The 23,055-nt window shown below is 33.8% G+C and overlaps 1 protein-coding gene across 2 annotated transcripts in view; it reads right to left on the bottom strand.

The window, feature by feature from the left end:
- LOC145297246 (CYFIP-related Rac1 interactor B-like) overlaps nt 1-23,055 on the bottom strand; it is a 317,794-nt gene that overhangs the window by 67,094 nt on the left and 227,645 nt on the right. For both annotated transcript variants that reach the window (XM_080143329.1, XM_080143328.1), the window contains exons 5-6: nt 10,945-11,050; nt 712-848 (exon numbers count right to left, since the gene is read on the bottom strand). In XM_080143329.1, coding sequence (XP_079999455.1) covers nt 712-848; nt 10,945-11,050 — 243 coding nt within the window. The remainder of the gene's footprint in view (nt 1-711; nt 849-10,944; nt 11,051-23,055) is intronic.

The raw sequence follows: 23,055 nt of genomic DNA, 5'->3' as shown, positions 1-23,055 counted from the left end.
GGAAAAAAATGTTCAAATGAAAAACATGCCACTTGATGAAGATACTGACATCAAGAACCTAGAAGAGCAAGAAAAATACAAATACCTTGACATAGTTCAATTCAGTATGCCAAGATGAGAGAAAAAAATTGGCAGTGAATACCCTAGTAAGTATAGACCAATGTAAGGAAAATCTGAAAAGCAGAAACAAACAACTCTTTTTCATGTAATAGATTCCTCTTTGAATGACTCAACATTTTCTTTCCAAATAAGTATGTAAAATAACACTGAAAAACTGACCATCCATGATGAAACTTGACCCAGTTGACCTCCAGAGAATTCTAAATTTTAGAGGACAATGGTGATCAAGAATATACCAACTTTGGACATAATGCACAAGACATGCCACCATTTTATTTGTACTTTTTTACTTTTAGCTAGACATACATACATACATACATACATACATACATACATACATACATACATACACAGACAGGCAGCTGCCCTTTATATAATAGATTACTTAGAATCTTCAGGTTTAACTATTTCACTATATAGAAACATTTGAACTAGATTGCCACTGGGGAGAACTGGGATTATGAAAATTGTGTTGACAGAATTATGGCAGAGTTCAAAATTTTAATACGCTGAATGTCGGGTGTGGGTACAGTTTTGAATAATAGCTCAGGAATTACTGAATTGAAATATTGGAAGATTCTGGCAACTCACCTTGAGATCATCAAATTTTAATACAAAATCCAAAATTTCTGCAAACTGTTTGAAGAGTGCTTGCTGCGTCTCAAGATGTTGTCGTGATGTTAAGTTGGAAGAACACAACTCCCGCAACAAAACCGGAATAACATTTTCTGAAAGAAGAACAAAATGAAACAAAAATTCTGGAGAAAAGAAAAGGGTATGGGGATCACTGAAAATTTTAAATACTTTTTTTGTTTTAGTTTACCTTGTTCTTTACTGTAACAGGGAAAATGCCCTGAATCAACATTTGGTACTTTCTTGGAATTCCACCTATATTAAAAATACAAAACTAGAACAAAATCTTTATGATGTACATATCCGTGACTGAACGAAAATGTCATATTCCAAAAATCATAAAAATTGATCAAGTGATTTTTTTTTAAACCAAATTTTATGAAGAAGTGCAGACAGTGTGTCTCGTTCTGTCATCCTAAACAAAGGGAAATAACTCGATTAGAACTTTCAAGATTTTGTTTTCAGTTTTGTAATGGCTACGATTTACCATTAATCATTTAAAATTGTAAAATAATGATTTTCTATGTACAAAAAAAACAAAACACTTGATCGATTTAGATGATTTTTAGTGATATGATCATTTTGTTCCATCACGGGTATGTACATAAAGATTTCTTTTTTATACTATTGTTGTTGTTTGTTTTTTAATATAGAAGGAATTCTGGACAACCACACAACATTTTACAGCATGAGTTCAGGAAGAAATAGGGTAGAAAATTTTGAAAGATTAACAAAAGAAATTTAACTTAAAAAATAATCGTCAAAGCATTATTGAAAACAAAGAGAAGCGATTCTCGTGATTTGAGTTGTTTCCTATTTGCTCCTTGCTCACTACCCAACTACCTGAGTTGTTGAAACTGGTTGAAAATCTACCATAGGAAAGATACACATGTTTGATATTTTAAAGTTGGCAATTCAGCTTAACATTTCGGTTATTTTTACTAAAGCAATTTCTTTTCGACTTTCATTTTCTGTTTAGCAAAAGTGCTGCCAAGTCTTATCAATGTTATACAGAGGAAAATTCCCAGCACTTGTGCACTACAAGGACGGAGTCACTTTTTTGGGTTCAAGTTGGGACATGGGGAGGGTGCATAGCAGAGATAGACAAATACAATTTTCGGACAGAATCAAAAATAAATGCATATTTTTTTTTTGATAAGTGATTTTTTGTAGAAAGTTTTTTTTTAAAATAAATATGAGAAACTTATAACAACACAAAATAGTTGGTTTTTTTTTTTTAAACAAAATTACCATTGTTTCATTCTTAATAAAATATGAGCACAAAGTTTTTGTAACATTTCTGGAAGTAAAATAAATATAAGAAACTTTTAACAAAAAATAGTTTGTTTTTTTCTAAAAAAACAACAAAAAAAAGAAGACATTTTTAAATAAAAATAAAAATGTCTATTTTGTTTAAAAATAACAAGCTCAATTTTATTTTATTATTAGTTTCTTATATTTATTTAAGACTTTCTAAAAAAAACAAAAATTTTTTTAAATTTAAAAAAATGTATTTATTTTTGATTCAGTCCTGAAATTACATTTGTCCGCTTCGACATTTGTCTGACTCTTCCCCATGTCCCAAACTGAAAACCAAACAAGTGATTTCGTCCTAGTAGTGCGCAAGTGCCAAAGTTCCTTCTGATTAATACTGACATAAATTCTAGTTCAATTTTAAAACATAAACATAAAACTAATTTTTAATCTGAAATGCTTCTTTTTTGAGGAATGATTTATTAAATTGTGTTATAATCAAAATATATTTTTTTTAGTTTTTACTTTGAAATTTTTTTAAAATTTTAAATTTCAAAGTAAAGACTACTTTTTATGTAAACTTTTAAGATATGTTTCTATTAAAAAAAAAAACATCCTAAAAAATGTTTTTCAAAGTAAAGACTAAAAAATATATTATGATTATAACATTTTATTAAACAGAGAAAAAGAAGCATTTCAAGGTAAAGACCAGATGTTTTTATGTAGAGTTTTAAAATTAAACTGAAATTCATGTAAATATTATTATTATTACTATTAAAGCATCCAATAGAACCCAACTTTGGACTAAGCTTATCAATTTTATACATAGTAAACATCCTGCTATTGTACTGCTCACTCCTTAACAATTCTAAAACATTTTGCAACAATGTTTTTTCATTGAAACCTTTTCATATTTTCAAAATTACTGTATTATTAATGAGATTCTTTACTTCAAGAGAATATTCCACTGGTTTTAAGGTTCGATTTTTATTGACTCAAAAACAAGATAGAGACACAAAAAATAAAAATTGAAAACATGAAATGATTGGAATCATTAAAACCAAAGTTCGTTTTGAATGTTAAGATAGATAGAGAGGAGTTCTTACCTATCACTTAATGCTCTCTCTCTCTCTCTCTCTCTCTGACAAAGGTAGATAAAAAAAAAAGTAAAGAGAGAGAGAGGTGCATATACTAAAGTAGAGGATAAAGTAGATACGAAAAATAGGGAGAGGAACGTGAAGTGTGAGAGCAAGAAATAGAGAGGCAAGAACAGAAGTGAAAAGAGGAAGGAAAAGAAGTAAAAAGGTAGGGGTAAGTAAAAAAGAGGAAGTGAGTAAAAAAGATGGGAAAAAGCGAGTAAAAAAGATCAGAAAAGAGAGTAAAAGAGGGGAAAAGGAGTAAAAGAGAAAGGGGTAAAGAGTAAAAAAGAGAAAGTGAGTAAAAAAGATAGGAATAAGAAGTAAAAGAGAGGAAAGTGAGGAAAAGGGGGAAGAGTAAAAAAAGGGAGGGGAAGAGAGTAAAAAAAGGGAAGGGAAGAGGGTAAAAAAGGGAGGTGAAGAGGGTAAAAAAGGGAGGGGAAGAGAGTAAAAAAAGGGAAGGGAAGAGGGTAAAAAAAGGGAAGGGAAGAGGGTAAAAAAAGGGAAGGGAAGAGGGTAAAAAAAGGGAAGGGAAGAGGGTAAAAAAGGGAGGTGAAGAGAGTAAAAAAGGGAGGTGAAGAGAGTAAAAAAGGGAGGGGAAGAGAGTAAAAAAGGGAGGGGAAGAGAGTAAAAAAGGAAGGGGAAGAGAGTAAAAAAGGAAGGGGAAGAGAGTAAAAAAGGAAGGGGGAAGAGAGTAAAAAAGGAAGGGGGAAGAGAGTAAAAAAGGAAGGGGGAAGAGAGTAAAAAAGAAAGGGGAAGAGAGTAAAAAAGGAAGGGGAAGAGAATAAAAAGGAAGGGGAAGAGAATAAAAAGGAAGGGGAAGAGAGTAAAAAGGAAGGGGAAGAGAGTAAAAAAGGAAGGGGAAGAGAGTAAAAAGGAAGGGGAAGAGAGTAAAAAGGAAGGGGAAGAGAGTAAAAAAGGAAGGGGAAGAGAGTAAAAAAGGAAGGGGAAGAGAGTAAAAAAGGAAGGGGAAGAGAGTAAAAAAGGAAGGGGAAGAGAGTAAAAAAAGGGAGGAGAAGAGAGTAAAAAAAGGGAAGGGAAGAGGGTAAAAAAGGGAGGTGAAGAGGGTAAAAAAGGGAGGTGAAGAGGGTAAAAAAGGGAAGGGAAGAGGGTAAAAAAAGGGAAGGGAAGAGGGTAAAAAAAGGGAAGGGAAGAGGGTAAAAAAGGGAGGTGAAGAGGGTAAAAAAGGGAGGTGAAGAGGGTAAAAAAGGGAGGTGAAGAGAGTAAAAAAGGGAGGGGAAGAGAGTAAAGAAGGAAGGGGAAGAGAGTAAAGAAGGAAGGGGAAGAGAGTAAAGAAGGAAGGGGAAGAGAGTAAAGAAGGAAGGGGAAGAGAGTAAAAAAGGAAGGGGAAGAGAGTAAAAAAGGAAGGGGAAGAGAGTAAAAAAAGGGAGGGGAAGAGAGTAAAAAAAAGGGAAGGGAAGAGGGTAAAAAAGGGAGGTGAAGAGAGTAAAAAAAGGGAGGGGAAGAGAGTAAAAAAAGGGAGGGGAAGAGAGTAAAAAAAGGGAGGGGAAGAGAGTAAAAAAAGGGAAGGGAAGAGGGTAAAAAAGGGAGGGGAAGAGAGTAAAAAAAGGGAGGGGAAGAGAGTAAAAAAAGGGAAGGGAAGAGGGTAAAAAAGGGAGGTGAAGAGGGTAAAAAAGGGAGGTGAAGAGAGTAAAAAAGGGAGGGGAAGAGAGTAAAGAAGGGAGGGGAAGAGAGTAAAGAAGGAAGGGGAAGAGAGTAAAGAAGGAAGGGGAAGAGAGTAAAAAAGGAAGGGGAAGAGAGTAAAAAAGGAAGGGGAAGAGAGTAAAAAAGGAAGGGGAAGAGAGTAAAAAAGGAAGGGGAAGAGAGTAAAAAAGGAAGGGGAAGAGAGTAAAAAAGGAAGGGGGAAGAGAGTAAAAAAGGAAGGGGGAAGAGAGTAAAAAAGGAAGGGGAAGAGAGTAAAAAAGGAAGGGGAAGAGAATAAAAAGGAAGGGGAAGAGAATAAAAAGGAAGGGGAAGAGAATAAAAAGGAAGGGGAAGAGAGTAAAAAGGAAGGGGAAGAGAGTAAAAAAGGAAGGGGAAGAGAGTAAAAAGGAAGGGGAAGAGAGTAAAAAGGAAGGGGAAGAGAGTAAAAAAGGAAGGGGAAGACAGTAAAAAAGGGGAAGAGAGTAAAAAAGGAAGGGGAAGAGAGTAAAAAAGGAAGGGGAAGAGAGTAAAAAAGGAAGGGGAAGAGAGTAAAAAAGGAAGGGGAAGAGAGTAAAAAAGGAAGGGGAAGAGAGTAAAAAAGGGGAAGAGAGTAAAAAAGGGGAAGAGAGTAAAAAAGGGGAAGAGAGTAAAAAAGGGGAAGAGAGTAAAAAAGGGGAAGGGGAAGAGAGTAAAAAAGGAAGGGGAAGAGAGTAAAAAAGGAAGGGGAAGAGAGTAAAAAAGGAAGGGGAAGAGAGTAAAAAAGGGGAAGAGAGTAAAAAAGGGGAAGAGAGTAAAAAAGGGGAAGAGAGTAAAAAAGGAAGGGGAAGAGAGTAAAAAAGGAAGGGGAAGAGAGTAAAAAAGGAAGGGGAAGAGAGTAAAAAAGGAAGGGGAAGAGTAAAAAAGGAAGGGGAAGAGAGTAAAAAAGGAAGGGGAAGAGAGTAAAAAAGGAAGGGGAAGAGAGTAAAAAAGGAAGGGGAAGAGAGTAAAAAAGGAAGGGGAAGAGAGTAAAAAAGGGGAAGAGAGTAAAAAAGGAAGGGGAAGAGAGTAAAAAAGGGGAAGAGAGTAAAAAAGGAAGGGGAAGAGAGTAAAAAAGGAAGGGGAAGAGAGTAAAAAAGGAAGGGGAAGAGAGTAAAAAAGGAAGGGGAAGAGAGTAAAAAAGGAAGGGGAAGAGAGTAAAAAAGGAAGGGGAAGAGAGTAAAAAAGGAAGGGGAAGAGAGTAAAAAAGGAAGGGGAAGAGAGTAAAAAAGGAAGGGGAAGAGAGTAAAAAAGGAAGGGGAAGAGAGTAAAAAAGGAAGGGGAAGAGAGTAAAAAAGGAAGGGGAAGAGAGTAAAAAAGGAAGGGGAAGAGAGTAAAAAAGGAAGGGGAAGAGAGTAAAAAAGGAAGGGGAAGAGAGTAAAAAAGGGGAAGAGAGTAAAAAAGGGGAAGAGAGTAAAAAAGGGGAAGAGAGTAAAAAAGGAAGGGGAAGAGAGTAAAAAAGGAAGGGGAAGAGAGTAAAAAAGGAAGGGGAAGAGAGTAATAAAGGAAGGGGAAGAGAGTAAAAAAGGAAGGGGAAGAGAGTAAAAAAGGAAGGGGAAGAGAGTAAAAAAGGAAGGGGAAGAGAGTAAAAAAGGAAGGGGAAGAGAGTAAAAAAGGAAGGGGAAGAGAGTAAAAAAGGAAGGGGAAGAGAGTAAAAAAGGGGAAGAGAGTAAAAAAGGGGAAGAGAGTAAAAAAGGAAGGGGAAGAGAGTAAAAAAGGAAGGGGAAGAGAGTAAAAAAGGAAGGGGAAGAGAGTAAAAAGGAAGGGGAAGAGAGTAAAAAAGGAAGGGGAAGAGAGTAAAAAAGGAAGGGGAAGAGAGTAAAAAAGGGAGGGGAAGAGAGTAAAAAAGGGAGGGGAAGAGAGTAAAAAAGGGAGGGGAAGAAAGTAAAAAAGGGAGGGGAAGAAAGTAAAAAAGGGAGGGGAAGAAAGTAAAAAATAAGGGAAAAGGGAGTAAAAAAAGAAACAGAAAAATAGTGAAAAAGAGAAGGAGTGAAAAGAGACAGAAATAGAGGCAGATTTGATGAAAGACGAAGACGAAATGATGGAGAGTCCATTTATCAGGCAGATCAACTGGAACTGTAAGGGTGATACTCTCTAGACATACACACATATTGGCAACATATCAACATACATCTAAATGGTACAAAACAAAACAGCCGTGTGTCCTGCCAATAAACTTAAAGTAGATGTGGTCGGTTCATATTCTGGCAATAAATGCGCTGGAAACAGTGAACATTTAAAGGGCAACAATTGGAACTATCCACCCACTTCTCATGGTTGGTGGCATTTTCTGAATTGGGGATGAGGGATACAGGTGAGATGGAATTATTTGCCTTTGCAAGTATTTTGGGGAACCTTTATTAGTTTTGTCTCTCTGCATTGGGTTTCTACTTATTTCTATGAGATAAAGACAAAAAAAAATAAATAAAAAAAGCGAAGAAAAGTTAGAGATTCTTCGTTCTTTTTTTGTTGGGTGGCATTCATGCATGCAATCATTAAATGTGTTAATTAGAAATGTGCATTGCAGAGTGGTGCATCATAACGGCAGGTATCAAAGCAACCGAATTGTGTAGAAGAGAGAAGTTCGATTGAAATAGATGGGGTAAAATATAACGGTCAGGGTCAGAGAACAACACAAGAAAAATTCAGTACTGACATTTAAATTGGTTTTATGCCGTTTTATTAACCAATATTAATAGTATTAATTGATAAATATCATTAATTTATACTATCTACTATATAATATTTTGATTGCAGAAATTCCCCTCTGGACCAAAGTACCGTAGGTTTACAACAGATGTTACATACAAATTCATTACATCTACCCTGATAGCCACTATCTTATGTAGCTTACGACAACCATTTCTGTCACATTCACTCGTGATAATAAAATGCTACATTACACCCGATGAGCAACACCATCACAATCGCCACATCTCTTATTATTTAGTGCTCTCATCACTACCAGTTGACACCGGGACAGGTTCTACATTTTCCTACTCTATTTTGCTGGCACCACCTTTAACTGGTTAATACATACATACACATAACATAATTTTTCCATTTTTCACTTCATAAATAATAAAATCTCCCCAGCATAACTCCGGTCATTCTGATTGGCAGAGTACTGACTATTCTCAGATTCTGGAATACAATTCTCCCACTTTTAAACGAACAGTTACTAAAAATATTACACCGCATGATTAACAAACATATTCTTCAGCCCATCAGTGCGTCCGATACAGAAAAAACAACTTCTATTCTTACAGATATTGCCGAATAGATTATTACATGTAATTAGACATTAATGTCTTCCTACTTTTTATACAGTCCACAACATTATGTTTGTTTATTTTCCCTTTTTCTGCATCATTTCAATTATGCAGCGGATGCGTCGCGCGTTCTCCATCATATACATAAACAAAATTAGTTCCTCGGGATTACTACTTATTTACAGCAAATTTGAATTGCACTTTATGTTTTCAGCACACCCAGTTACATTTATTTATTTATTTTCAGTCTTGTAAGCTATCATTGTAACACCTTTTTGATGAAATTGTATTTTTTTTATTAATAAATTGTATTTTTTATTAATAAATCGTTTAGAAGTTGGTCCAAGGACTTTTTGCTCACCCTGTAAATATGATATTTAATTGATGCAGATTTTGTATTTATTCTTATAGACCAAATTCTATCGAATTAATTTCAAAAGTTAAAAAAAAAAAAAAGAAAAGACATTGGTGTCATCAACTGGAATCCAAATTAAAAATATTCAGCGCTCCAACTATAGTCATTATTTAGTGATTCAGCCTTTGTCATTACCATCTGAGCTTTCACCAGATGAATAAAAAAAGTTAAAAAACGACTTTTAAGCTTTTAAGGGTTTGGATGCACTTATTTTTATTTTATACTATTATATACACTTTTCTACTTGTTTTTTTTTTTTTTTAGTTAATATAGAAGCACTTATGACCTAAAAAAAAAAAAAGCGGTGAAAACTAAGAATACTGAATAAAATAAATAAACTAAGTATTGCAGTTATTAAAAAAACAAAAAAAAAAACAAACAAAGAAGGATGGGATATGTTTTCGTTCCTACTTCTTAATACAACTTTGAAACAAACTATTTGCAGTCGCAGAGGCAGGTAAGGACTTGGTCAACATTACCCTTAGCATTTATCATCACAAAAAAAAAAAAAAATACAAAAAATATTAAACAATTCACACAATATGAAAGTGCATTTTTTTTAAAATATTTTATTACGATGACGACAACGACAAAACATAATCAAACTTACAGTTTAACAAGTGACTAAATTGAAAAGGTTAGCTCCCGATTATTTGCATTTTCTTTTAATTATAATGCCCAAATAGAAAACATGCTTAAAACAATAAATTAACAAAATACAAAAGTGTATTTTTTTTTATTATTTTATCACGCCGACGACGACTGCAACAAAACATAATACAACTTACAGTTTAACATGTGGCTACATTAAAAATTTGTTGGGTTTTCTTGTAATTATTCTTACTTACTTGCCACATCACGAGGGCAGAGTTAGACACAAGGTCGGTTTTTAATGTGGGGAAATACAGCTCCCCAATAAGGGGCACTCTGGATAGGACCACAAATAAAAATTACCTCAGTCTAGAAGGATTTCTCCTCCACTGATCGAGGTCAGAAAAGGTGAAGTACAAAATCAGAACAGACACTACACTGCGATATCGGCCTACTCAACACGGGCAGACAGTGAATCCAACTAACAACCGTACTTAATTTTTAAAAAAAAATTTTTACAGGGGAGGGGGGGGGGGTGAGAGGCATACTTCCACCAGACAATGCCGGTACACAGGTCCTAGTAGTTATTAATAAATATCATTAATTTATATTATCATTAACTTATATTATTATTAATAAATATCATTAACTAGCTAAGAAGGGGGCTGTTCAGCTTTGCCTGGGCGTAAAATACGCTTAAATATGATATTTTAATTTGTCCAGATTTTGAATATATTATTAGAGAGTTGTAATTTCAAAAGTACAGTATTTAGGTGCGATCAGCTAGAATCGAAACCGAGTCTATAGCATTCAAAGCTGGTGATGTTACCACTGTACTAACGTGACACGCATATAAACCGATTAAAAATTAAAAATAAACTAAGATGAATGTATAAAATGTTTAAAGATTTTTCAATTGTAACTCATTTTTGACCCCTTAAAAACAATTTTAACCGGCTAAAGGCCCATAAAATAATGGCCTATAAAAAATCCAATCATTTGAGGCCCCTAGCGCTGCTCTGCGGCTTTTAGTTTCGGAGGAGATAGAGTTTGAAAATATGGAGACAGACCGTAGACAGACACATAGCCGTTAATATATTAAATTTATATTATTAAGTATTAATAATTTATACTATTATTAATAAATATCATTCAGTGTGGAGTGTTGAGCTAGCATGCAACCTGTCTGTTTTCAACAAAGTCCAACTTTTGGTGATCGCCTTGTACCGCTTCCCAACTTCAACTGAATTACAAATCTCCTCTTGTGATAGAACAAGAGAGATAAAAAGAAAGAGAGACAGACAGAGAGTAACATGAATACATCTGTTATAAAATTTCAACAGATTGTTCCAAACGGTTAAGCCCTCACGCAAAACAGATATCAACCACATCGATCTGACCTTTTTACCTATCAACCTTGATTGCATAAACCTAACCTGCTGATGTACACGTACATTTCGAGATGAAAACAGCACAGACTTGATTTCACTTGTCTCCCCTCAAGGACAATAAAGTACGGGTAGGTTTTTAAATGTGAGGAGTTACTCCAAAAGAGGTCCTTTATCATTGTGCCAAATTTATGCATTTCAAGTCTTCATTTGCGATCGAAACTGCGAGAACAAATATTTCTGGAAATGTTATGGCCAAATGAAACAAGTCATACATTTTAGTTTTGTGTAATATGGCATCCTCAACAATGAAAAAAAATGGCTCAATGACACATAAACATAAGAAACAATGTCATGCATGATAATTTCAGGTACTTTGAAAGCTTTGTATGTGGTGCCTTGTAAAGATAGGGGCCTGATATGTTACAATTATGTTACAATGGGGCCAAAATGGAAAATACTAAAGACTGACTTACCTAAACTGATAGAGAATTCATAGAATTCTTTCAGTTTCAAAACCATTGGATAGACAGCTAACCAAGCATTTTCCTGGTGTTCTTCATTCTGAGGGAAAGAAATGGCCTGCAACAAATGTGTGAAAAAAATTGAAGTTAGCCAGCGAAAAGCAATAAACATATACATGGAAAAAAAAAAAAAAAAAAAAAAAAAAAAAAAAAAAAAAAAAAAATATATATATATATATATATATATATATATATATATATATATATATATATATATATATATATATATATATATATATATATATATATATATATATATAATATAATATAAAGCTGAACGTCTGTGTGTGTGTCTGGTCATGAATAGGCTCCTATATGGTTGACTATTAGAGAAAACTGATCACATATAATGAGAGATTATTGAGACACAGGAATGGGTATGTTTGATCTGGCATAATGATGATTCATTAAAATTGTGGGGTCTGCGTAAGCGTCTGGCCCACAATTATGGAAATAAAAAATTTAAAAACGTTTACAAGTGTTTTTGATATATACTTTGATAGGTATGTTTTAACTTAAATAGGGATGGTATAATAAAATTGTGGGGTCTGCGTTCGCACCTGGCCTCCATAGAATGGAAATAGGCACAAACTTTAATAAAGACTTTTCATATCTATCTGCATAAGTATACTTTGATAATCATGTTTCAGTTTGAAGAAATATTGTATAATAAAATTATGGGGTGTTCGTTCATGCCTGACCTCCATAGAACGGAAATATGTCACAAAGTTCAACAAGGTTTTTTTAATATAGATCCACAAAATATTGTGATAAGTGTTTCAGTGTGAACAAGTATGGTATAATAAATTATAGGGTTTATCTATTTTATTTTTACTTTCATCATATTTTGCTTTGGTTTTGATACCCCCAAATTCGAAGCTATCTCTATACAACCCTTCCTTTTCATAATCTATCATACTTTCATAAATCAGAGTCCATTTTCTGTAGGTAAAAACAGCCTACAGAAAATGGACTCTGATTTATGAAAGTATGATAGGTTATGAAAAGGAAGGGTTGTAAAGAGATAGAGAACCCAGTCAACGACGGGTACTTTTGCTAGTATATATATATATATATATATATATATATATATATATATATTGTGTATATTATTTAGGCAGCATCTTCTCATTTAGACAAATATTATTGAATAGCACGGAGTTTTACAATTTTCCTTTTTATCTTTTCCAATCTCCGAATAGTCCTTTTTGTGTTCTTCTCAAAATTGTATAAGTTGGATCCATAATCGCGAGTGCTTTAGACAGATGTTCTTCTATCATCCTCAGGCATATTATAGAAATTGTTTTTTTTAAATTACATATATATACATTTTTTTCATAGTCATGTGGTAGCTTGTTACAAATTAGGTGGTGCATTTTAGGTCAGAAAGCCAGTATCTTTAGACAGCCTAATCTGATAGCACCAGATGCTCTAAACTCCAAGCCAAAATGGTAACTAAGGGACAGCACCACATTCACTACAGCTCCCAAATCGGGCCTCACTACTTGATGTCTTTTAAAGCCATACCCAGGATCAACAGGATAGTGATAATGAAAAAACAATTATTAAAATAAACAGTAACTGGAGAGGTTTCTTTTCAGCATCAATAAATTCCATTTGAGATCAGCATTATAATCATTCTTTCATCATCATAATCCTCCTCCTCTTTCATCCTATTCATCCAGCATTAACCTCCTCGTTCCTCTTCTCTTTCATCACCATCATATAATTATCATCCTTTACAGAAGGAAAAAAAATACAGCATCGGATACAGAGCCGCTAGATGACGACAAATTCACCTTCAGCATTTCTTTTTAAAGTTAGAAATGCTGCAAATATTTAAAATCTGTAATTTTTAAAAAGCTAGTACAACATTTGTTTATAATCAGATTTCATCAAGGATAGAGTCTATTTATGTTTTTTCTTTTTCTTCGCCATTTCTAGTAGCACATAGTCATAGAAAGGTAAAGTCTGTATGCTATTTCAACAGTAAGATATTCAAACATTCAATCAGAGGGGACAAACGTGATTGTGCAATTTGAATAAGTAGATGTTTTTCCCCCCTATTTAAGCGTTGTTTAAATTTGAATAAAATCTGCAATTTTAAAGAGATTTGTGCAGTCACGCACACACATACGCTCGCGCGCAAATAAACGAACCTTTATTCATTTCAATTCCCCCCACCCCCCGTGCATTTTGCAAAAAAAATATGTTTAGTCAGCAACGGCACAATTTCAAATACGCCCACACACTTTTCTCAAACAACAAAAGTAAAATGAACATATTTTTAGCATACGTAATTGAAAGCACCATCACGTGACACAAGTAACTAATGAGAAAATTAAGAAGATTGTCTTTTTAACGCTTTTCCAAAAACCAAAATATCAGCAGTAGCAATCGTGTTCTAGAGCCGCCCAAAATGTATAAAACAGTCGTCTACTGAAAGATTTCAGCTTTTTCCCTCTCAGCTCGCTTTGAAGACACAACGAGAACATGCCTCTCATGTTCACAACATCGTCACTGCCAACACCGCCATACGCACGCCACGCGGACACTCAAAAATCACTTATGCACACATGCATTCGTTCCACACATCTTCTAAATTAATAATAACAAATCACTCTTCTCGAATTACTTTCCTCATGGGACTCTTTAAGTGAGGCGAACTTCGCCAGATAAACACAAACTTTAAATTTATCTTATTTTTCCACGAAGGACTTTCACTTAACATTTTAATCATAATGACTTCAAAAGAACTCTCACCAACTGAACCTTTGTGTAATCACCTTATTGTTTTTGTTAAAAATTAAATGCGTTTTGTTTCATTTCTTTTTTGTGATTATTATTTTGTTTGAGGCAAGGAAATTTAATTTTACTTAAACTTTGGAACCCCTACAGGTATCAGGGAAGAGAAAAAGGCATCACCTACTAGGTTTCGAAGCCGGTTTTGAACTCTATCAAGGCAACTTCTGTTCAAATGTGGCAACAGTACTCTATTTTAGGATGTACTTGGCTCTTATACAGATAAAGGATTACATCAGTAATGAAATACCTACTGGAGCGGTAGAATGATCCAACCATTTTTCCAATGATCTTGGCAACAGATTTGATGGATGTGTTCCATTTAATAGATTAGTGGGGAAAAAAAAAAAAAAAAAAAAAAAAAAAAAAAACGGACTATTTAAACAACTAAAAAAACAAAGCTTCTTTCTTAGACCTGCACGCCTGTGGAATTGTCTTCCGTTTTCCTGCTTTCCGGCTGACTACAATATGATTGCCTTCAAGTCTAACGTAAATAAGTTCTTGATGAGCCGTTCCATATAAGTTATCAAATTTACCAAATTTTCATTACTAATGATTACTATATTGTCCAATTTCTACTGTACACTCTTTAACCCTTATCCTTGAGTGGCCTCTTGGCCTTGATAATGTTGTGATGCCAGATGCCTATGTAAAAAAAAAAAAAATCTAGTATTAAAAAAAAAAATAGTACTAACTATTCAAATAATCCTACACACTTTAATGTATTGTAATCTATAATATAAATCTCACCCGTCTGCTTAAATGTACGTCTTGCAAAAACTGTCAACAGAGGCGATGGATCCTGACAAAACCAGTATCATTTTGAAACTCGACATCTCGGATGACAAATATCGAAAAATTAACCAAAAACATTAATTCCTTCACCTTAAACTCGGTCATTTTGTACAAGGAGGGGGCGATTTTTTTCGTTGTCATTTTTGCAAGTCATTGTCACCGTTGGATTGACTTCGGTTAATTGCATCGGCTAAGACGTCAGATTTTTTTTTTTTTTCACTTTCTTTTCCGCCTTCATGTCACGGGTTTGAACCTGTCTGCCTACTACCACATTTTTTTAACACCTCCCTTCACCCTGGCTGCCTACTGTTGTTTTGATTCCCTCCCCACCCTACCACCATTTTTTTAACACCTCTCTCCACATTCACAGGTTCGATCCTGCCTGCCTAATAACACTTTTTTTTTTTTTTTAATTTTTTGCTCAACACACCTTCAAACACCCGGGCAACGCCGGACACCCAGGCTAGTATCAAAGAAAAAAAACAAAACAAACAAAACAAAGAACTTAACTACTTGAATAATTACTCACATGCAACTTCTTAATTCTAGATAAGTATATCAGAAAAAAAAAAGAAAAAAAAGTGGCTCTTAAAAACGTGTTTCACAGTTAAACTGCATATTTATTATATTAAGCCCTGTTTTCTATAAAGCCAAGAATTTGGTGCATGCCATGCAACATAAAGTAATAAGTTAACAGGTGGGATGATAGTTATGCAACCGCATAAAAGATTTTGTAGTTTCCGGTTGGATTACAATTCTAGTGGCGGCGCTAAAGAAAAGAAGCTGCCAAAATTAACCAAAGAATGCAATGAGTGGCTCCTGCTGAGAGTCAATATTTTGAGAAAGATGGTATTATCAAAATGGCCAACAGGATGTCGCAGGCAGGGCAGCACACATGCTAGAAATTGACACAATTGTTTGATCAGAAAACAAATTAAGTAGAGAGAGAGAGAGAGAGATAGAGAGAGAGAGAGAGAGAGAGAGAGAGAGAGAGAGAGAGAGAGAGAGAGAGAGAGAGAGAGAGAGAGAAACTAAAAATGGAAGAGACATGATGAAGCAATCATAAAAGAGATGTGCATATATTCGGCTGGAACGAAGAGCCGACAGGTGAAAGAAGTTTCTGACAAATATCAAAGAGGATGTAAAAATGTCATACAATATAATTAATGACGAAAGAGAGAAAAATAATTTGAAACATCTCTTTCAAGTTATCCTTACTTTCTCTCTCTCTCTCTCAAATTAACCCCTTTCTTAAATTGCTACCTCTTTCTTTCAAGTTTGTTTTTCCTTCCCCAGCAATACATCCATCTCTCCCTATCAAGTAACCTCCTTCTCTCTCTCCCTGTTAAGTGATCACCCTTCTCTCTATCTCAAATAAACACGTTTTCTCTCTCAAGTAACAACCTTCTCTTTCTCTCTCTCAACAGCTTTCTCATTCTTCCTTTCTCAACTCACGACCTTCTCTCTCTCCCCCTCTCAACTAACAACCTTCTCTCTCTATCAAGTAACCCCCTTCTCTCTATATTTGTCAAGTAACTCTTTCTCTTTCTCTCTCTCTCTGAAGTAACTCTTCTTCCCCTCCCTTGATCTCTTTCTCACTCTCAAGTAATGCACTTTTCCCTCTCAAGTAACCCTTCCGTCTCCAGCAACCCTTCTGCCTTTCCAGTAAGCCTTTCTCTATCACTCTCAAACAACCTCTTCTTCTCAAGCTATCTGATTTTCTTTCTCGAGTTATTTTCCTGTCTTCTAAGCCCCCCCCCCCACCGCATAAAAAAAAAACAAATCCAATTATTTTTGTTGAATTTTGTTTCTCTGAAAAAAGTCATTACCATTAATAGAGGTTTATGTACGAAAAGATATTTCTTGATTAACTATTTTGTTCTTTTTTAAAGTTAACCTAATTAGAACTAATTGATTACTTTCTATAACAAAAAAAAAAAATGTCTGTTCACTTTTCACGCTTTCCACATTTACTACGAACCTCATGATAGCCACACTGATTCTACATTATTTTAACGATTGTTTACAGCATCCCAAACAGTATTTGAATCAACACATTCTTCATCACAGCATTGATTATTTTTCAATCTAATTAGTGAACCATGAATTTAAGATCAATCAATAGTAAGGATTTTTACCAAAAGATTGTAGAAGAAAACTGACAGTGTATACACCAGAATGCCAAGAGCTCCTCTTAACATTTTCTGGAGACAGCATCCAACAAGAGAGCAAGAATATAAATACTTTTCTCATATCTCAGACTTGATCAGAGAGAGAAGCATCAGATATTCTGGTCATCGATGTTTTTGTAGATATCAAAACAGGGATGTGATTTAGTGGGGAGACTGTACAGAACATATTAGAAGAGAAACTCACATTGCACCAATGAAGACTTATCTATTATCTATATATATAAAAGCGAAAATGTGTGTATGTATGTATGTATGTTCGTTTTTGTGTATGTCTGCAAAAGGCTTTTTTCCAGCAGATTCTCGAGACCGTCGCTCATTTTTAAAACTTTTTATATCACGTCTAAATGATAATATGCATGACTTAACAACGGGGGTCGCCTCTCTATTAAATTTGCCTGACTTTGAAACGTTAAATATTCCACATTTTCGGATCAGCGCGTGTTGCTTTTGTTTTTTGGAATAAAAAAAGCGAAACTCGATTCGAATCACTGGCCCACAGCCAGTGGTCTCCAGAAAGTGATCTAACGTTTGGTCAATGTCGGCTTATCGTCATATCAGACAGTCATATCAGACAGTTGCTTTCATTTTGAGACGAGACAATCCCCCTAATAAACGGGGAGCTGGGTTTCTCCAAATTTAGGTAAAAACAAACAAACCGGGTTATTAACCTCATTAAAAACTGTCCCGCAGAAAATGTTACCTGCTGGATAGCTATTGCTTACGTCGTTAACTTTACGACTTCTACTTTACGTCATCAAGTGCGGACACCTGTCAATTCTCTTCTTACTTAAATAAATTCAACCGTCTTTCAGTAACTCATTCTGGCTGGCCGAGCGATTAACATGTCATGTTTTTTTCACATTTTATTTTCCAACTTTGCCTCAGGGCTTCAGGTTCAATCCTACCTACTTACCAAACCTTTATTTTTACCCCCCCCCTCATGCTTCTTTTTGATTTAAGAGGACATGCCTTGAAACACCCGGGCAACGCCGGGTACCCCCTGCTAGTATATATATATATATATATTATATATATATATATATATATATACATAAGTGAGTGTGTGTGTGTGTGTGTGTGTGTGTGTGTGTGTGTGTGTGTACACATTTTCCAATGCAATAACTGTCAATTTTCAGTCTACAGACTCGAAATTTGATATACAGGGTACTGAGATTTGGGAAAATCTTTGTAATCCGTTTTCGGACAGAAATTTGGCTGTTAAGGGGTCAAAGTTCAACGATTTGACTTTTGAGAACTCTACCAAACTCCTCTGACAATTTTGGGTCTAAACACTTGAAATTTTATATGTAAATTCCTTGGACATGAATCTAACTTAATAACTTGATTTGAGCCCAAAACAATAAATGTTAAGGGGTCATAATAGGAGTCAAAGTTTAAAAAAAATTGACTTTTTCTTTTTTTTTTTTTTTTTGTTTAACATACACTTCCAAAAACCCGGGCAACACCGGGCTGAAATGCTAGTCTAGTATAATGAAGAATAGAATGAGATAGTTTGAAAGAGCCAGGAGTATTTGTGACACTGCCATAACTAAATGATGAATAACAAGGGAAGTAATTCTGAATTTTACACTTTCTTGTTTTACTAAATCACTTTGCTTTATTTATCTTAATCATTTTACTACCTGGTGTTACCTGGGATTTATTAATGCAATTTTAGTTTAAATTTTTAAATAAAAAAAAAAATCCAGTAAATCATAAAGAGGTGGGGGAAAAATGTAAGGAAGATAATTGATTTTATTTTACCTTTAAGTTAAGATAAGAATTATCTCCGTTAGATTTTTCAACTTTTTAGGCCATTACTTAAAATCGTTTCTATTGTAATTTGATGGAATAATTATTTTCAGAAAGTAAGTGAAGCAAATTCATTTTTTTTTTTTTCATTGCAAATAACATGCTGCAAGCATGAAAGGAAGAAATGGCTAATCAGAATCAAAGATTTGTCAGACGCATTGCTATTTAGGTCTAATGAAAAATCTGACAAGATAACTTTATATATTAAACGCATATTTTTAATCATATAATGCCACATTTATCATACGTATCGTACATGATTTATTGCACCAAGCTGCCATTTTAGGTTAATTTAAAAAATTCTGTTCCCAAAAGTTAAGAGGCCGGAAGTGGACACGGTATAGGTAAGATATGGAACATAACAGAAGTCACTAAACATGAAACAAAATACAAAACCATATAGAAATATTTTATTTCAAAGAATTATTTTAGTTTTAACATTTCTTGTGCTATCTATCAAACAATAAAAAATAATAAATTTATTATTTTACATTTCTATAAATAGTTTTTTTGTTTTAATACTTGTGTTATCACTAGGACAAGGACAAAAGCATATTCTTTTCATTGTTTTGACTATCCAGTGTGTATCCGTTGATATTTTATATGCTTTTATATAGAGTGATGTGGTTCTCGATTGATTAACTGTGTCGGATATATACTCGAGAGTCAAAACAATGAAAAGAATATTCTGTTGCCATAGCCCCAATTATCACAAAACAATAAAAAAGAGAATTTTATGATACCTTAACAAAAATCATGAGCAAATTTCAAGTCAAAATAAATAATAAAAAAAACTAGGTCACACATGCAAAAATTCTTTCCTTGTAAAAATAATAACTTCTCCCTCAGTCGAACAATGTACAACATCAGAGCCGATGCGTATTTTGTACAGAGGTAGCATTCATATACGTCTGCCCTTTTTCTTTATATTTTTTAATATATAAAATAACTCCTGAAATTGATTGCTATTAATTTCATGGTGCATGTTTAATTCATGGTTAAAATATTTGTTTTGACTTTTGTCTTCAATTGAAGAAATTTTACGAAAAAAATCAAATCGTTTTTGAGATTCCCTTAATTGTATTTCCACTTTTTCGCTGTACCAAATTTTTTTGCTACACAAAATCTTTCCATTATATAATGGTATATTTCAAAACAACAATTCAACAGGAATCGGAATTGTTAATATTTTCCTGGAATCGGAACTGGAAAAAATTTAGGAATCTTTCCAACATGCTGTAAGGGCTTATCAACGGCATTATTTTATACAAAAGTTGAAATAATAATGGCTCCAAGATGGTCATACAAACCCAAACTTCTCAATATAAAGCAAACAAACTATATATCTCGAATCGTAGAATATGGCTCTTAACATCTTCTGGAGACAGCATCTAACAACAATATGAATACTTTTCTCATCTCTTAGACTTGATCAGAGAGAGAAGGATCAGATTTTCTGGTCATCGATGTTCTTTTGTAGATGTCAAAACAGGGATGTGATTCAGTGGGGAGACTGCACAAAACCTACTAGAAAAGAAACTCAAATTGCACCAATGAAGACTTATCTAGTACAATGAATGAAATGGCTTAAAAGAGTCAGGAGTATCACACTAATGATGAATAACAAGGGAGCTAATTCTGAATTTAACACTTGTTTTACTAAATATAAAGCAAACTATGATGTTTTTCCGCCAATTCAACATTACATGTAAAATGTAATTCTTTTTTCTCTTGATCACTTCCCAGTGATTTCTAATTTGAAAAAGACTTTTGCGACAGTATTGTCATTTTATACCATAACTGGAGGAGAGGTTTTCAAAGTATGCGATTTCCATTATGTAAGTAAATGCGGTAGATTGGAGTGGATTTGAATTCAGCCTAGTCAATTCAATAAGGTAAGCCAATCTGTGCCGTGTAGGGTTAAGTTATACATAACACTAATACGAAACCTACGAAAGCTGATGAACAAGTTAAATAAGCTCTCCATGAACTGAGTTAAAAAAAAAAAAAAAAAAAAAAAACACTTATCTGAATGTGTACTTTTTTGGTCCCCTCAACAAAGGAGGGATTGGGCCAAGTAATTCACTCCCGTTTGTCCGTTCGTTTGTTCACACTTTTCTCAATAACCACTCCTTGAATTTTTTCTAAATTTTGCACAAATGTTAATCATAGTGAGAATAAATTTTTGTCAGAATGGATTTTCCCCCTGGATAACTCTGGTTGCCTCCCAGGGGGCATTAAAGGGGTAACATTGCCCCCAAATTGTTCATCCATTCATATGTTCGCACTTTTCTCAATAACCACGCCTTGGATTTTTTAAAAAATTTTGCCCAAACGTTATTCATGGTGAAAGTAATTTTTTTCTTTCGTTTTCTGTTGAATACTAAATTAAATTTCAATTATTTTGAAACTCATTGACAATGCAAAATAAAAACAAAATGGCAAAAAAATTATATCTTGTGTTTGAAACCCTTCCCCAAGTTTCACTTTGAGATTTTTTGATTTTTTTTTTTTTAATTTAACGATTGTTTGCACTTATTCTCTCTTTTTATATACTGCCTGGCTTGGCCCAGAGTTTTAATGTCCTTGAACTACATAGAATACAAGGACGGAAAAATCCAAGCTTAATAGAAGGATTTTTATTGCAGTGTTTTTAAGGTGTCATTAATAGTTATGTTAATAAAACCTTAAAAGACCAACTTAACAATAAAATATGTAATTTTTTAAGACAAAATGTGACTTTCGATTTTTTGACGGATCATCTTTAAGTGACAAAATTACTAAACTGTTCATACACACACACACACACACTTAAGAATAATGTAATGCAATAGATGTACTGGTATGAAAATCCAGTGTCTTGCATATAATAAAAATTCTAGATTTGAAATTTAACCATTTCACATCATAAAATTTAAATTACGGATTATATATATATATATATATATATATATATATATATATATATATATATATATATATATATATATATAAGCGACCTTGTCTGTGTGCATGTGTGCAGAACGGTCTCTACCAAACTACTCTATCAATTTTTGGTCTACAGACTTGATACTTCATATATAGGGGATTTGAATCCGTGGAACAAATTTGATTTGTTTTTTAGTTAGTAAAAATAACCACTAAATAGAACTTGGCAGGTGTAAGTTGACTTAATTCGCATCCTTTATGCATACACAAATATACATTTATACATTCAACTACATTAATTTTTTAAAGTTTTGACATCTGTTTGTCCTTAGGTCATATGGTGTTAAATGATGTGATTGCGATTCTGGCTGATGGCACCCAAGTCATACATCTATAACTATTATATTTATAACTTTTGAAATCACTAGTATACATTGGGTACAATACAATAATCAATAGAAAATTGGTTCTATAATAATAAATACGAAATCTGCAGAAATTAAAATATATTTTCCGACCACATAACACTAGGCGGCTTGTTAGTATATATCTCCACATTCTGTGAAAAAAAACGGTAGTAAAAGAAAAAACAAAAAACTGCTGGGTGAATCTATTTAAGATATATGCATGCATGCATGCGGCCCTGCTATTTTAACAGCATCAGCAAACACGGCTCTCGTAATTGTAGAGCCATCGTAATCTTGGGAAGACATGTAAAGATGTTAGTTTCCCCGTTGCTTTCCGTCTTGATCTGGCGGTGTATCTCTCCTCCGTGAGTTAAACACGCCCCGAGATACCAACCCGAAAATTGCTATGACTCGGCATGGTACATACAACACCTATCGTTCCCAAATGGTCACCCATCTCGTACTGGCCAGGTTCATCGTTGTGTACTTCAGTGATCTGGTGAGAATCGATGTATCAATAAGTTTGTGCCATACATCAAGATATTTATAAGGTAATTAAAAAAACAAATAGCCAGACTACACCCATCTTTAATCTATTTCCATAATGAGGCGTTTTCTTTCTTTCTTATTTTCACCGAGACACGATTTTATTTGCATATGAATATTAGTGTGAACACTGGCAAAGCATATTAATTTTTTTTTTTTTTTTTTGTCATTTTTGACAGTGTGTATGTACACTTGTATATGCATAAACTTATTTCAAATGCACATAGAAGTGTACGTGACTGAAGTGTCACAATTGAGTCATAAATGAATAATACAGATTTATAACTTGTAGAGCAAGTTCAGAAAGCAACACAATTGAAAAGAATTCCAAAAAATATAAAATATACAGGGATGGTTGTCATCTCGACAGTTATTTGTGGAAACCGATTTTTATAGTTATTTATGGTCCAAATAACCTGGACAGTTACTCCATCTCTCTTGAACACCTGACCTAGTCTAATATTAAACAATTAGTGATGGCGGTATACTCATCTATATATATAAAAGGCAAAAATCGGTGTGTATGTATGTATGTATGTATGTATGTTTGTTTGTAACGCTAAAACTTTTGAAAGACGGAA

This window comes from Euprymna scolopes, chromosome 2 (genome assembly GCF_053919585.1).
Source record: "Euprymna scolopes isolate OS-2025 chromosome 2, ASM5391958v1, whole genome shotgun sequence".
Taxonomy (NCBI): domain Eukaryota; kingdom Metazoa; phylum Mollusca; class Cephalopoda; order Sepiida; family Sepiolidae; genus Euprymna; species Euprymna scolopes.
Note: the sequence above shows the minus strand (reverse complement) of the source record. Positions and strands in the feature narration are given on the sequence as shown.